The 17,140-nt window shown below is 35.5% G+C and overlaps 3 protein-coding genes across 5 annotated transcripts; all 3 read left to right on the top strand.

Annotated features, from left to right (window-relative positions):
- The first annotated feature begins 10 nt into the window (after window positions 1–10).
- Window positions 11–4,358, top strand: LOC142523138 (DNA-directed RNA polymerases II and V subunit 8A-like). Of its 3 annotated transcripts, XM_075626786.1 has the most exons (5): window positions 34–232; window positions 1,631–1,705; window positions 2,779–2,936; window positions 3,556–3,650; window positions 3,992–4,358. In XM_075626786.1, the coding sequence occupies exons 2-5, from the start codon at window positions 1,696–1,698 to the stop codon at window positions 4,101–4,103; spliced, it is 375 nt and encodes a 124-aa protein (XP_075482901.1). In that variant the 5' UTR covers window positions 34–232; window positions 1,631–1,695; the 3' UTR covers window positions 4,104–4,358. The 3 variants fall into 3 exon arrangements, with proteins under 3 accessions (XP_075482902.1, XP_075482900.1, XP_075482901.1); XM_075626787.1 differs by lacking the exons at window positions 1,631–1,705; window positions 3,992–4,358 and adding an exon at window positions 3,329–3,452 and having other exon boundaries at window positions 11–232; window positions 3,556–3,637; XM_075626785.1 differs by lacking the exon at window positions 1,631–1,705 and having other exon boundaries at window positions 14–232.
- A 7,158-nt stretch (window positions 4,359–11,516) lies between these two features.
- On the top strand, window positions 11,517–12,086 carry LOC142522021 (secreted RxLR effector protein 161-like). Its single transcript, XM_075625198.1, has one exon. It carries the CDS (start codon window positions 11,517–11,519, stop codon window positions 12,084–12,086), a length of 570 nt encoding a protein of 189 aa, XP_075481313.1.
- Window positions 12,087–12,454: 368 nt separating this feature from the next.
- LOC142522020 (putative receptor-like protein kinase At4g10390) lies at window positions 12,455–15,403 on the top strand. Its single transcript, XM_075625197.1, has 6 exons — window positions 12,455–12,550; window positions 12,674–12,784; window positions 14,374–14,509; window positions 14,600–14,724; window positions 14,798–14,900; window positions 15,222–15,403. Exons 1-6 carry the CDS (start codon window positions 12,455–12,457, stop codon window positions 15,401–15,403), a joined length of 753 nt encoding a protein of 250 aa, XP_075481312.1.
- Window positions 15,404–17,140: the final 1,737 nt, after the last annotated feature.

Below are 17,140 nucleotides of genomic sequence, written 5' to 3'. Positions count from 1 at the left end.
TCACGTGAGAATGATTTAGGTCTCCAGACTCCAATCTCCGCACCCCCTGCTTCTCTCCGTTCCTTCCATTCATTCTCTTTGATTTTTGAGTTGTTGAATAAAATTATTCGTAGTTTGGGCGTATCTGATTCTTCTGTCGGGTCCTAGTTTTCTTTTATCATGGTGAAAACTTTATTCGAAGATATATTTCAAGTGGAAGCACTGGACCCAGATGACAAAATATTCGATAAAGGTATCCTTATGGTTTCAGGGAATTTTATGACTATCTGTTTGTGTTTCTTTCGTCGTTTTTCTGTCGGTTGCTTGCATACTGACATACGAATGTATTGGGGAGTTTAGATTATAAGGATTGAACTCGGTGGTATTTGAAAAAATTGGACTCAAAACTCAAAAGACTACTGTACAACCCTTACCCGAAGGATGACATGTGAAAAAAAAAATTAAGATCCGTAAGTATTTTAAAAGTCATCTTCTCAATGGGTTTTCTAAAATTTTCTCCTCAAGTTGTTGCAAGTTTTTTTTTCTCTTTTCCATCTCAACTTCTTGTGTGTTTTTCTCTTTTCCTTCAATGGTGATATTGACTGGTAAACAACATCCAACTTTTGTTGTTTTTCCTGAGAGTTCTTCAATCTAGATTGCAAGATGATAAAGGAAAAGAAGAGAATGTTGGTAAGTCACCATAAGTTGTTATTTTTAGAAATATATTTTCAGTGTAAGAAACTAAGCAATAATTGTTCAGTTTACACGAGCTAGGATGCTCAAGGAACTCAGGCATTGACAGATTTTAGTTTAGAATAGTGGCTACAATACTTGAAGGAGGGCTAACTGGGGCACGTGTAAATGCTAACAAAATTCTACGTCCTTGGGAAAGACGTAACCAAGCTTAGCACTGAACAAACCCAAGTCCTAACAATTGGAATTTAACTAGAATCTAAGCAAAACATTGGCTACAGAGGATGTATTAGAAATGATGAAGCCATGTATCTTCTCAGCTTTATTCAGTGATTTTTACAGTTGAAACATAACAGCAGTGGAATCTCACTTATTTTTACAGTCGATTTTTAGTAATATTGCTCAAGCGGAATACTAGTTTCACCACAAAGTTATTCATGTTTTATCAACCTTCTTTTGTAAAATTTATCCGCACCTAAAAGAATAATGATAATCAATTTTGATTATTGTTCTTCTAATCACACAACAGAAAATTATACATCAAACAAAATTGATTGCCATGATTTTTGTATATAAATGAAAAATAATATGTATTCATGATTCTGTGTTTGCTTCTGAAAATATTGATGACCAGAAAGGCATTCATTGATAATCTGATTTTGATTTTGGAATGATAGCCCCGAGAAGTGTGTTGGTAATTTGATGTTTAAATTTATAATATTAGTCTCTTAGAATTTGTCTAATTGCCTACATTCATTATAACAAAATATTAATGATAATCTACTGATACTTTTTTTTAATTATGAAAAGATTGGACACCACCAATTAAATTTTTCTTTGGTGGTGAGGTCAATTAAACATTTATCTCGAAATCCCTTTTGATATGCATATGAGATGAATATGTATCTAAGGCTATTTTGAAGACCAGGTGGGTCATTAACCCCTGGATTCGTTGTAGCTCTGCCAGTGGCAAGCTGATATGTCAACCTGTGCCTGTGCTGATATAGCCGGTCACTTGGGAATATGCTCGAGGGTGAGTATTGGAAACTACAAGATATCCATGCTAAGCATTGCTTTAAGATAAAGTAGGTTCAGTTGATTAAGCCCAACAGTTTGAGGCGTGTGAGGCTGTCATAAACATGATGAGTTAATCTCATCTTTAGGAATTAATTTATGAAACTTGGCCATTCACACCTCGAATGGATGACCTGTAAATGATAGATTATTTAAGATAATGAAGAGATGGAACATAGTAGAAACTGCTATTGAGGGGAGTGGTGTTAACAAACAGCATAGTTTATGACAACATAGTAAATGTGCTCATTTTTTCACTGAGAAGTGTGGTTCATCTATTACAGAGTCATATTTCTTGAACGGAGAAGTGTGGATCATCTAATTATCAGCTACTCCTATGATATGACACTTTCTTAATTATATTTAAAACACGCCAGTTCTTAAAGAAAAATTAAAAGGATTGTGGATAATTGAAAAAAATTTATAGAAGTGTGGATCATCTAATTATCAGCTACTCTTATGATATGACACTTTCTTAATTATATTTAAAACACGCCAGTTCTTAAAGAAAAATTAAAAGGATTGTGGATAATTGAAAAAAAAAAAAATATATATATATATATATATATATTTTCTTTAGCCGTATTCGGTCAGTTGCCAAATTGACATACAAAGGTCTCAACGACTAGAAATTTCTCCAAGACAGTGAATTATTGAGTGATATGTCTTCTTAATATCGAACTATTGATTATTACTTGTTATGTGGGTCTTAAAATAAATTTTTATAACTACGACATTCCTTTATTATGTTCGTTATGGTTTCTAAATTTAAATTACTGTTGGTCATGTTAAAGTTAAAATATACACACTTAATGCATGCTCTAGACCTACATAATGAATAAAGAACTGGTGCACTGAATTGTTAAATCAGAAACCAATATTTGTGCCTTGTCATCCTTTGATTTTCTTGCTGTTTTTAGGCTTCTGTAATTTAGTTCTCAATGCTAGGTACTGCTTTTATACTTTGGTCTGTGACATGTTTTGATCTGGAATGTTGTCCTAACTTCTAATCTTCTTTTATGTTTTCTTTAGCTTCACGCATTGCTGCTAGAAGTGAACAATTTGACATGCTCTTGCACCTTGATGTCAACACGGAAATATATCCGATGTATGTTGGAGACAAATTCATGATGGTCTTGGCATCTACTCTGAATCTGGATGGAACACCAGACAGTGGTTTTTACACTCCGGTAATTGTGCTTCGACATATTGTAGGTTTTTGCAACTTCTGTTCAGTTACATCTTCCCATAATTTTTTTCCCTAGCAACACCTAGTTTCATGATTTTAGATGTTCTTATTGCCCTGTTTAGTGGATGCATTCTATTTGAGCGCAAGCAGATTCATGTCGATGCTTTCTTGATACAAGAGCCAGTTTTGTTAAGTTCTTTATACTCATCTAAATTTGCAAGCTGTACTGTTTTGCAAATATATTTGTACGTTTGGGATCTTGTGGATACCAATAGGCTGACTATAAGCTCCGGGGTAGCTTTAGAATTTTCTTTTATTGTCCCCTTGACTGAATTTGTTCTTGCCAGTCTTGAGAATGAAACAAACTCGTAAGGCACAGAATTTGAAATGGAGGTACTTGTCCTCCAGTTCCTGGAGTTGTGTGTTCCAATTGGTGTGAGCCAACAAACTTACACTTCATCAAAATCAGGGGAAAACAAAATATCAGCTACTTGTACTTTTATCTTGGGGTTTTCTGGTAAAATGCTATTTTATATTCTAGTTGAGCAACCGATTATTCTCTTGCACCGTCACTGAGAAAACGATTGATTAGCTTTGTGTTAATTATTATCTGATTTCAGGGTAACAGAAAATCGCTTGCAGATAAGTTTGATTATGTCATGCAAGGGAAGTTGTACAAAATCTCTGAAGAGACCAAAGAGACGCATGTTAAGGCGTACGCATTCATCTCTGGTGACATTTATCTATGTTTTTTTTTTTTTAAATCACCTGGAAATTAATGTTATTCTAATACATTTCTGGGAGTGATATGCTAGTTAAACAATAGTAAAGAAGTGATCAATTACAGCTTCAACATTTCCTTGGTGCAACCTGCAATCTTTCTTAATCTTCATTGCATGTTCGAACAACTTGGTAATATTGATGATTTAGTAAGAGGTTAAGTTTCCATGGTTTCTGTAATTTTTCCACTTAAATTCCTTCTTTGCTTAGTGTTGATGATTAATGTTATATGCTTCTCTTGTACTTTGTCTGAGATTTGTTTTCTACTGGTTTTAGGGATATATATGTTTCCTTTGGTGGGCTTCTGATGATGCTCAAGGGAGATCCTTCGATTGCTGCTAGATTCGAACTGGACCAGAGGTTGTTTATTCTGCTACGAAAGGTTTGAAATCCATGCCATTTGGAAAACTGTCGTCTGAAAGAAATTTGCAGCTCTGGTTCACTTTTCTTCAACTTTTTTTATATTTGCTTGCTGTAAGAGTGTTGAGAGTTAAAATGATTGAGAAACTCTTTGTAGCTATTGCTTTCTGATAACTTGCTACTTATATCCATACTTAATGTGAACATGAAAACTTACAGTAGTGGGTGTGAACGACGCAACAGCTGACTTGAAATCTCTATCTATGGTTTACGTAGTGAGGTATTTTGTGCTCGTGATTGTTTGATTTCAAAGGATCTACAAATTGGTAAAAATAGGTACTGTTTACTCAAATACAAAGAAATCCTTACAATAAATTATAATATTTTTCTTATAATACCAAATTCTTTTTTTATCTTTAGAAACTCGAATATAAAACTTTATTTACAACCTGAAAAGTGTAATATTTTAAAAATTATAATAATTACTCTGTATATATACGAATATAAAATAATATTAAAAAATCTATCTTACTCTTAAAATTTAATATTATTTGCAAGTCAAAATTTTATTAAACTTGCATAACGAAACCTCTAAAATGATAAAATTATGCGGAAGTGTTTTACAACATAAAATAAATAAAACTTAAATAACATAAGTTAATTTAATATTTTCATGCATCAACTTCCAACCGCAAAACTGGTTTTGTTCATGTTCTTCGTTTCTTCTTCTGACTTATCTGAAGATGGTAGAGTAAGTGATAAGTGATATGGTCGTCACTCAGTAAGCAGAAGTTCTTCAGACAAAAACATAAAAAATGCACATGAATTTCGAAAACCACATATCATATCATGCATAACATGATTTTCATAACATGACATCATCATAACCATAAGTATAATTTTGGTCAAGGCATATAGATTCATCTACTTTCCATGGTTTACTGACATAAGTCCTGCTCATCTAAGGGGACGAGGCCATATAACGGTTACAATCCGTGTAAGGGCCATAAATATATCTCAAAATACTAGAACTGTTCATGTCTAGTCAACAACCGTATCCATGTTGCAGAACCAGAAACTTAATCACTATTTATCATCTTCTTTTGTATATCATTTTTGTCCTTTTAAAGCATGTTTAGTCGTTCCATTATCATAATCGAGCTGAGAGACATGATCAAAATATCATTACTGCTCAAGTCTAGCTGTTTTTTTGTATCCGTGACTTCCAACTGGATATTGCGACATCCGGTTAACATAGATAACTTAAGAAATAACCTGAACGGCCTGAGGTATGACTTGTAGAGTATTGGATTGTCTTTTTAACCGTTTTTCCCGCTGGTCATTTATGCCACTGGTTTGTGAGATATCATCAAAGTACTTCGGCTCGCCAGATTTTCATCTTACATTTTAGTTCCAGGTTCTCAAATCTTCTAAATTGATATCGAACAGCTGTACACTTGAGTTAAAATATTAGAAATACAATAAAAAATTTAACATCAAAATCAAGATTACTAGCATTTCTGCAACCCAAAAAGTAGATTTCTTGTAAGACGAGTCAACTCGGTCTATATTTGCAGTAAAAAATAATACTTTTGACATAAAAAATAATATTTTTTCATGGGTCGGATCGTATATCCGTATTATAAAAGTGACATGTAAAACCGACTCATATGAGTTTTTATGTATACCAAAAGTCATTTTAAAGAAAGCAAAAACTTGTGTGAGACGGTCTCACTGAGTCATATTTTGTTAGACGGATCTCTTATTTGGGTCATCCATGAAAATGTATTACTTTTTATGCTAAGAGTATTACTTTTTATTGTGAATATCGGTAGGGTTGACCCGTCTCACAGATAAAGATTCGTGAGACCATCTCACAAGAGACCTATTCTTTATCGGTAGGGTCTGTAATTTTTTATATGAAGGGAAACAATTATTTTTCCCACATCGTAAAAAATCATTAAAAAACAAAAATTGTCACTATAAATAAATGTGAGAATATTTGGGTTGGATAAATATTGGAGGAGGGAAAATTTTCCTCCATATAAAAAAATGACATCAATTAAAAATGTCAGGATAACTAATCTAATATGTTTTTTTATTCTCACAGCTATTTTATCTATTTTTCCCTCCTCCTATATTTATCCAACCCAAATATTTCCACATTTGTTATTGTCACTATAAATAACATACATTACATGTTTAGTTGTCATTATAAATGATTTTAACTGACATATAAATTTGTCATTATTACTATAATAACAAGACATGTATAAATGTACTTAAAACATGAGTTTTCCTGACATTTAAAATTGTCATTATATGAATAATTAGTAACGCGTATGAAGTTGTCATTAACATCTTATAATGACATTAAAAAATGTCAGGAAGTTTAAGACGACATTGGAATAGAGGGCATTTGTTGGAGGTGTCACTAAAACTTAAATATCACTAAATATGGAATATAATGACTTTTATGAATGTCACCATAAGCATTTATTCTTGTATTGTGCTCGAACTATCTTTTTTTATTTGTAAATCAAGTAGCCTTTTTGTTCGAGTCTCCCAAATATTAATAGTGAGGTAGAACATTATTTAAAATACTCGAAACTGTAACTTCGAAAACTTAATCTAATAATTAAGCACTACGAACCATATTTCCAATAAATTAAATAATGTTATCATAAATAATCAAGGATAATGTCAAAAAGAGTAGGTCTTTCATAAGACGGTCTCACGGATCTTTATTCGTGAGACGAATCAATCCTATCCATAATACAATAAAAATTAATATATTTGACATAAAAAGCAATATTTTTTCGTGGGTGACCCATATAGAATATACGTTTCACAAAATTGGCTGGTGAGACCGTCTCACATGAGTTTTTGTGTGTCAAAAAACATGATCCCAGAACTTAATCTTTCGACAAAATAAATTTCATTTCGCCGTTCACACATAGATTTTGATGGTTAATAAATTAAATTACAAGTAAGCTTTATACTTCATTTCTAACATATTATTTTAATTAATCCAAAATTTATTGAAATTTTCTTTTAATGTCAAAAAGTTCTCAAAAGGCATGCATGCATGCAATGCATTATAACATGAGTTACAGAAAGCTGATATGGAACTTGATGGAGTCATGGCATTTAACAGTGTTAATATGGTACATACGACTTAAAAAAAAGCAGATATATATAATAAAGTTAGTGTATTCTCGATCTTGAGACAAATTAAATTTAATGGCGAATGCATACCAATATGCATGTTCCAGCACCATGCAGTACTACTCGTACCAACTGTGAATCATATTTAACGTAAATTGGTCCAAACAAAAAATGTGCAGAGTAGTGGGGGGGAATTGAAACAAAGGACGATATTTAGAGCCAATCATATAAGGAAAAATTCAGGCTGCACGTATATCTATATATGCTGTGTATATAGAAATGCAGCCCCTGTGATACGATGATATATATATACAAATACCAGCAGAGGAACCACTTAGCGGTGCGGAGTTCCAAGGGTGCATGTGTTGCCGTATCCTGTAGCTAGCTTAACCTATCAAGTATAAGTTAATAGTTAGTTATCTTGTTAATTGACAGTTAGATAGTAGTTACCATGTTTTTGAACAAGCGATCATGTATAACTGAGAAAACTCCCGCATTTTATTTTCCACATACTCAATGAGAATGAATTGAGATGCTCTTCTGATCTTCGCTCGATATGGTATCAGAGCTAAACCTTCCGCACAAAGTTTCTCGATCGACGTCGGCGCCACCATCGGCGCATTGATTTCTGATTACGCTGATCCCCTAGTTTTTTTTCACTTCGGCAATTTCACACTGAGTGATATATGGCTCCTGGAAATCAGTCCGAGTCTACACGCTCATTTGGTCAGTCCGCCATTGACGATCCCATGAGTCCATACTTCTTGCATCACTCAGATAATCCCGGTCTCGTGCTGGTCTCACAATCACTCATGGGAGACAACTATTCATCCTGGAGCAGATCCATGAAAATAGCACTTTCCGTCAAGAACAAGTTCGGTTTTGTCGATGGAACGATTGTCAAACCTCCTGAATTTTTGGACTCGAAACAATAACATTGTAATTTCTTGGATCCTGAATTCTGTTTCCAAAGAAATCTCTGCAAGCGTTCTTTTCTCTGAATTTGCAGCTAACATCTGGGATGATCTCCAAGAACGTTTTCAACAAAGCAACGGTCCCAGAAATTTTTCAACTCAGGCGTGATTTGATCAATTTGCGTCAAGAACAACAATCTGTAAGTATCTACTTCACGAAGCTTAAAGCTCTTTGGAAAGAATTGAATAATTTCCGCCCAATGTGTAGCTGTGGTCGATGCATTTGTGAGGGAGTTAAGAAAATGGACGCACATCATCAGATGGACTACATTATGACATTTCTCATGGGCCTCAATGATTCTTTTGCTCAAATCCGAAGTCAAGTTTTGCTACTCGATCCACTTCCCCCTATCAATCGGGTTTTCTCGTTGGTGGTTCAAGAAGAACGTCAAAGAACCATTGGATCACAATTTCCATCCCAACCCTCTCCAGGACACATGGCATTTGCACTAAAGAATGATCAGTCACAAAGGCAAGCTCATGTACGAGGGCCACCAAGATTTCACCGAGAAAGACCTTTCTGTACTAAGTGTAATGTCAATGGGCATACAGTGGACACTTGTTACAAAATACATGGGTATCCTCCAGGGATTTAAGTCTAGAGGAAACCTCATTCCTCGACCAAATATGATCACTGCAAATCAAGTCTCTGGACCATGTGACCCCTCCGGTGATACTAACGACAATGATAGCCCATCTCATAATCTGTTTCAAAGTTTTAACAATACGCAATTGAACCAGTTAAAGATGTTATTTGATCAACATATCTCTTCGTTGGACAAGAACAGTGCTCATGCCAGTGACTCTTGTCATGCTCATACTACAGGTATTTGTCTATCTACACATACCTCGAATGCATTGTCTTCTTCTTCGTATTGGATAGTTGACTCTGGAGCATCCAGACACATTTGCTCCAGTGCACATCTGTTTACTTCACTCCAACCGGTTATTGGCTCCACAGTCACTCTGCCTAACCACACAACAATTGAAGTTAAGTTCAGTGGCACCATTACACTTGGTGATTCCTTAATTCTTGAGGATGTTATGTTCATACCGGACTTCAAATTTAACCTCTTATCTATCAGTTCTCTTCTAACTACCACCAAGTCCATGATCAGTTTTTATCATGATTCATTCATCATTCAGGAGGCAATGACGAGGAAGACGATTGGCAAGGGTAAGAAAATAGAAGGACTCTATGTACTGGATACAAGGTCAAGTCTTCAGCAAGCTACAATCAATCATATATCAGTGGAAACATGGCACAGCCGCCTCAGACATCCATCTGTTAGAGTCATGGATACCTTAAAAGATCGCTTACAATATAGCACACATAGTCTTGATAAGAATAAACCTTGCCTTGTTTGTCCGTTAGCTAAACAGAGAAGACTAGCGTTCATAGCTCACAATAACATGTCTGATTCGTCTTTCGATCTCGTGCATTGCGATGTATGGGGACCATACCATGTTTCAACACAAAATAATCAATGGCATTTATTAACTTTGGTGGATGATTGTACGCGATTTACATGGTTTTTTTTTTCAACACAAATCCAATGCATATAAGTTTGTGTCAAAATTTTGCATTATGGTTGAAACTCAGTTCCTTAAGAAGATCAAAGCCTTCGGCACTGATAATGCAAAAGAGCTTGCATTCACAGAATTATTCCTTGAAAAAGGCATTGTACATCAGTTCCCGTGTGTGCAAACGCCACAACAAAACTCGGTTGTAGAAAGGAAGCATCAGCATCTGCTTAATGTTGCTCGAGCCCCGTTCTTTCAATCCCATGTTCCTGATAAACTTTGGGGAGAATGTGTATTGACAGCCACTTACCTGATCAATCGGATCCCTTCTCCCACAATTCAAAGTAAGTCACCTTATGAACTTTATACCAGCAATCTTTTGACTATTTATCATTGCGTAATTTTGGTTGCCTCGCATTTGCATCCACCCTTGCTGCTCATCGTGACAAAATGTCACCCCGAGCTCGTGCTTGTGTCTTCTTGGGTTACCCTCCAGGTATTAAAGGGTACAAGCTACTTGATATCAAGAGACAAGAAATCTTTGTGTCTAGGGATGTTATATTTCATGAAGACACATTTCCATTTCTGTCAATTACTCCAACAGTCAACATTGATCCATTTCCTAGCATGGTTTTGCCATTGCCATTGAACCCACCAAACATTGACACAGCCATCCCAACATCGGTTGAAGTTCCACACTTACCTGATTCCAGCACTTCCAGCACTGATTCTTCTTCACATATTCAACCTCCTGAACAGTCAGTGAGAGTACCTCATCGATCATCGTCCCGATATACACATCCTCCATCATACCTCTGTGATTATCATTGCAACTTACTGAAATTGAACACTTATTCACACTCTGACTCCTCATATCCTTTGAGTTCTTACATATCTTATGACTCGCTATCTCCTCCATATCGCCAGCTGGTGCTAAATGTATCTTCCCAGTTTGAACCACAATTTTTTCAGCAAGCTGTCAATCTTCCTCAGTGGCAGAAAGCAATGAGGGATGAGCTCGATGCTATGGAAGCTAACCGTTCATGGTCTATTGTTCCATTACCAACTGGAAAGCATTCCATCGGATGTCGATGGGTTTACAAGATCAAATATTCCTCAAATGGTTTAGTGGAAAGACACAAGGCTCGATTGGTAGCCAAAGGCTTCACCCAACAGGAAGGTGTAGACTTCTTTGAAACTTTCCCGCCTGTAGCCAAATTAGCAACTGTCAAAATTTTGTTTGCACTTGCGGCCAGTAAAAATTGGAATCTTGTTCAATTGGACGTGAACAATGCCTTTCTCAATGGTGATCTATCGGAGGAAGTATACATGAATTTACCTCTTGGATACACTAAGCAAGTTGCACACAGTCCTTCGTCTTCAAAACTTGTGTGCAAACTTCATAAATCAAACTATGGTCTTCGTCAAGCTTCTCGGCAGTGGTATACCAAGTTTTCCCAAGCTTTACTTAACTCCGGATTTGTCCAATCTCAATCGGATCATACGCTGTTTACTAAAGGAGCATGTTCATCCTTCATTGCCTTGCTTGTGTACGTGGACGATATCATCATTGCAGGGCCATCTCCACATCTTTTACAATCTTTCAAAACATTTCTTCAAGGACAATTTAAGCTCAAAGACTTAGGGTCAGTTAAATACTTTCTTGGTCTTGAAATAGCACAATCACAACACGTATATGCCTTTCACAAAGACAATACACTCTAAAGCTATTAGAGGATACCGGCTTTCTAGCAAGTAAGCCGGCTTCAGCCCCAATGGAAACACACATTCATCTAAACACCACTGATGGTGAGCTGCTGGAGGCTATATCCCAATATCGATGTCTCATTGGACGCCTTCTTTATCTCACATTATCACGTCCAGACATTACATTTGCGGTACACAAACTTAGTCAATATGTGTCTAAGCCTCGTACACCTCATTTATGGGCTGTGCAACACATTTTACGCTACCTCAAATCAGCCCCTGGTCAAGGCATCTTTTTCTCCGCCTCTTCATCCACACAACTATGCGCATTCTCCGACGTTGACTGGGCTTCATGTCCTGATACACGGAAGTCTATAACAGGTTACTGTGTCTTCCTTGGTGATGTTCTTATCTCTTGGAAAGCAAAGAAACAAGCCACCATCTCCAGATCCTCCACCGAAGCCGAATACCGAGCCTTAACCAGCACCACCAGTGAGATTATTTGGCTCACTCAATTATTACACGTGACTTGCAGATATCTTCGCCCTCCCCCGCAACTATGTTCTGCGATAACCGATCAGCAATCCATCTTGCCACTAAACAAGTTTTTCACGAAAGAACCAAGCACATTGAAATAGATTGTCACTTCATTCGCGGGAAAGTATTAGATGGTTCCATCAAGCTGTTGCCAATTCGTTCCAACTCACAACTCGCTGACATGCTTACAAAGCCCCTACCATCTACTACTCTTTCAAATTTACTATCCAAGATGTCTATCAAAAACATTTATAGTACATCTTGAGTGGAGTATATCAAGTATAAGTTAATAGTTAGTTATCTTGTTAATTGACATTTAGATAGTAGTTAGCATGTTAGTGAACAAGCGATCATGTATAACTGAGAAAACTCTTGCATTTTATTTTCCACATACTCAATGAGAATGAATTGAGATGCTCTTCTGATCTTCGCTCAATATAACCCACATCATCTAAACCTACTTTCTAAGATGGTTGTAATCATCGCTGGGCTTGAAGAACTCGTCGTAATCGAGGTCGAAGACATTGAAGAACGTACAACAGGTGAGTCCTACCACATTGTCAAGGTTCATTTTCCGGCTTGACTTCAGTCTCATTTCCTTTCATGCATGCACTGGAGGAAGAAACACATGTTGTAGGATTGTTTTATGTTTTAATATGCTTAGACGTGCATTGTTTTAATGGTTCAGGAAGCAAACTTATCAATCATGGCCCCGAAATCAAGGAATGCTGGAAAGATAAAATTGATTTCAGCTTCAAGTTCAGAAGCTTCATCGAAATCTTCGAAAAAGACACCCCAGGTTGATTTTCGATGATTTCATGTTCATATTTGATTTCCACTATTCTTTTATTTTTACTCCGTTGTGATCCAGATAACAATAGGTAACTAAGAAACATTTATCATTGAGCAAAACAAATGTACTTTAAAATTAAATTAATCGATTTAGCTTTTCACTAAACTGATGTTTACAATGCCTTATAAAATGAACTTTTTTTAAAAAAAAATTCAATCAGAGGAAAGACCCTCGAGTTTTTACATACGTAGAACTTGGAGAATTGACTGACGGGTTTGATACACCTATTGGCGAGGGAAAATATGGCAAGGTGTACAAAGGAACATTTAAGTATAAAGATATTGCCGTTAAAGTGTATGATAAAGCTGACAAAGCTTATTGGGACAACGGTTAAAAACCGTTGTCTTTTGGGGTTAAAGACAACGGTTTTTAGAGTCAATGACAACGGTTCTATAAAACCATTGTCTTTGAGTATTTATGACAACGGTTTTGTGAACTGTTATCTATTAGCGTGTTTTTTGGACAATCGACAACGGTTTGTGTAAGCTGTTGCCATATTTAGCGACGATTCAGCAAAAACCGTTGCTAAATTTGGCGACAGTTTAATATAAACCGTCGCTATTTAAAAATTGCGACGGTTTGACTTACATTCGTCGCTATGTTTCGCGACGGTTTAACTGAACCGTCGCTAAAGTAAAGGCAAACCGTCGCATGTTTTCACGTAGCAACGGTTTTATTCAAGCCGTCGTTAATTTTAACGACGGTTATAGCTTTACCATCGCTAAATATAGCGACGGCCGTAAGTCAAACCGTCGCAAATTTAAATTTTAAAAAAACCGCCATAATTAGCGACGTTGTTGCCATTAACCGTCGCTATTTGCGACGGTTTAAACAAATAACCGTCGCGCAATTTTTTATAAATACCGTCTCTTTCAATCCATTTTCTTACACCCACCTCACAACACTTAAAATTTTTCTCTCTTACACAATTTTACCACTTCACAACACTTAAAATTTTTCTCTTTTACACGATTTTAGTTTCGATTTAATGTAAATTTTTTCTCTTTAATTTTTGGTAGGAATTATGTTTTCATAGTAATATTGTAAGTTTTTTTAGATTTATTAAATTATTAAAAGTATATATTTTTTATTTTACCGAAAATATTAGCGACGGAAGTTATGATGTAACCGTCGCTAAGATAGCGACTGAATGCATAAACAAATTGTCGGTAATTTTAGCGATGGTTTCTTAATTCCGTCGCTAAATTTGTAGACGACGGTTTTTTAATCCGTCGCTAAATAACGACGGTTTTACATAAATCCCTCGCTAATTTTTAGGCGACGGTTACTCATAAACCGTTGCAAATTGTAGCTACAACAACGGAAAAAAACCTGTTGTCTTTGAGCGCACCCTTTAACAACAGGGGCTTTAACAACAGTTTTAAAAGACCTACGACAACGGTTTTTCACCGTTGTCGTAGGCCTTTTTTCTTGTAGTGGGGAGGTAAATTAAAAATCTATTATTCATCATGTAAAATGTGATTAAGCACTAACCTTAATTATTTAATTGAAACTGTGATTTTCTCAATTGCAAGAATGAAAGAGATGCTCTCAGCAGCTTGGATGATGCACACATTGTATCTTTAATTGGGATACAATGTGACGACGACGAAGAACATTTTAGTTTAGTCTTGAACTATGTGCCCGGAAATCTCGAAGTTGTTCTTCAAGGTAGGAAAATTTGTTGCCGCGTGCATGTATGAAAATTATACGTATTTTGCGATCCCATTTTTATAATTGATATATCAACATGATTAATAGAAATGAAACTCGAATGGACCGGCATACATAATAAACTCCTACAGCTTGCCATGGCGATTCAAGAAATTTCTAGTAAAGATTTTGTGCTCGGTGATATCAAACCCGATAACGTGTTGTTGGATAAGGTATATATAAACAATTACAGAAGTATATGTCAACATATAATTTGATTAATCTTATCGAGTTACGCTGTTGCAGGAATATAACGTCTTTGTATGTTATTTTGGATCGGCAAGAAAAGGAGGGAAAAATATACCCACAGTAAATTGGCATTATACGGCAAGAGAATTGTTTATCAATGGTAATGAGACTTTTAAATAATACACTATTATTAATTTTAACACGTTAACCATTCACTTCTGATCTAATGACAAAATGCTAATTAGTTACACATCAGGTTGGAGATTGTGCTGACTACTTAGATTTTTGTCTCCTTTCTGCCATATACTAATAGAACTACCGTTTGGCTCAAGAAAATATACATGTACACAAAACAAACTTGATATTCTTAAGTTTAGAAATATATAAATTTTAATGCATATGTCCAAATTAACTCAATCTGGAAAATTCTCTAAAATGTCTTCATCATGCTGTATTTATAATTTAACATTAATATGTACAGGGAATGGATCATATCCAGTATACATATATAGTTTTGGTGTAATTCTTCTCCAGATGATAATGATGATAAATGACTTTGGAGAAGTGCCCACAAAAAGTTTCGTAACAAGACCTGAAAGAATGAGCAAAAGGAAGGGGGAAGTAGCTCCAGTAGAAAGGAAGAAAAAAGTCACATCTCAGTGATTGCAAAATATTATAAACAGATTGACCAAGTTGTTCACAAAACAATATTAAGTTCGGGATGCAGCTCAGAAGACACAATTAAACTCGCAAAAATAGGAATTTCATGCACATATGACTTCGAAAATATGCGTCCTTCGATTGATGAAGTTGTATCACAGCTACGGGGACTTAAGTCCGAGTCTTAGTTCCGTAATTCATCAATTGTTATACAGTAATTTATTTTCCCAGCTATTCCAGGTAGACTTGTCAAATTGGGTTAGGCCTGTAGGGCCGGCCCGCCCCGCTATAAAAATTGAACGGGTTGGGTTGATAAAATAGCAGCCCGTTTGGGTTGCGGGCCAAGACGGGTCGAGCCTAAACGGGGCGGGCTGGCCAGCCAAATTAGGATAAAATTTTATATTTTTAAGTTTTATATAAAAATTGGAATAAGTTTCATGCGCCTCCATATCTTAGAACAAATATATTGATAATTTAATCTTAAAACATATTTATTGATAATTTACTCTTACAACAAATATACATAAAGAAAATAAAAAAAGAAAAATTTACAGATATACATAAAGAAAAAAAGGGAAGAAATTCCTGTAAATTTTATTTATGAATCTTAAAATATTTTTTAAGCATAGCAGTTGTTTGTGAACCCAAGAATGGTTTCATTTGAAGTCCGACGAGTTACAGTGAAATTTTGTGAACCCGACGGAGGTTTGCTAATTATGTGTATTGTTGAAAACATAATATTTTTTAAAATTTACAACCGTCTCTTTCCTCGACCTTATGTTCTCTTCCATGTCTCAATCTTCATGTTTGGTTTAAGCACTTTACTTTTTATGGATTATATTGTATGCTTTCTTAATTTCTTATTTCAATTTTTTTAATTATTTTATGAAACTATTTGACTGAAAAATGTTTAGAATTTTTTTCTTGAAAAAATAAGCGGGTCGGCCCGCCTAACCCGCGGCCCAAGGTGGGTTGGGCTGGGTTGACTATTTAGAGACCCGCCAAAATGGCGGGCTGGCCCGCCCCGCCAACTCATTTCAACATGTCTAGTTCCGAGCATAGAATGAAGTATTTGCACAACATATTTTACTATGAGAATTCCGAATCCATGTTACTTTAATATTTGTCAAAGTACTTGGTGATAATTCCATATTTAAGGATTCCAAATAGCGATAGCAAAGTGGATAACTTCATCAAAAAGCAAGCGAGCATAAAATCGTAGAAACTAATATGTTTTTCAGACACTAATTTTATAAGACCGTGGCTAGCTACATTTTGCAGATAGTATGCAGCAAGGATAGAAATTGGCACACAAATTATGAAACAGAAAAATAAATTATAAGCCAATCAACTACAACACGAACTTAGATACAATAAATGACCAGTTATTAATCGGGAATAAAGTGGTGAATCATAATAAGATCTGAAAAGCCGTGATAATAAAGATAAAGAGGGTAAAAGAAGGAAAGTTCAAGACCATTTATAGAATAATAAATCATCTATCGATCATTCAGAAGAAATAAATTTAAGAGAAGACATCAGTTAATAATTAATATGCGATGTGGTCCGCAGAAAGTAGATGCATGAGATTTGATTCGGGTTTGAAAGAGACGTAGATTTGGAGATAAACCTACTTCCCGGTCTAGGAGTATGTTGTTCCTTACAGTTCCAATCCTAAACGAGTCCATTTTTTTACACAGTATCCTTACGTGGTTGATGGTTTGTACGAGGTGTTAAGTG

This window comes from Primulina tabacum, chromosome 13, assembly GCF_025594145.1.
Source record: "Primulina tabacum isolate GXHZ01 chromosome 13, ASM2559414v2, whole genome shotgun sequence".
In the NCBI taxonomy this organism is placed as follows: domain Eukaryota; kingdom Viridiplantae; phylum Streptophyta; class Magnoliopsida; order Lamiales; family Gesneriaceae; genus Primulina; species Primulina tabacum.
The sequence above is the reverse complement of the archived record's forward strand: the minus strand, read 5'-3'. Positions and strand labels throughout refer to the sequence as shown.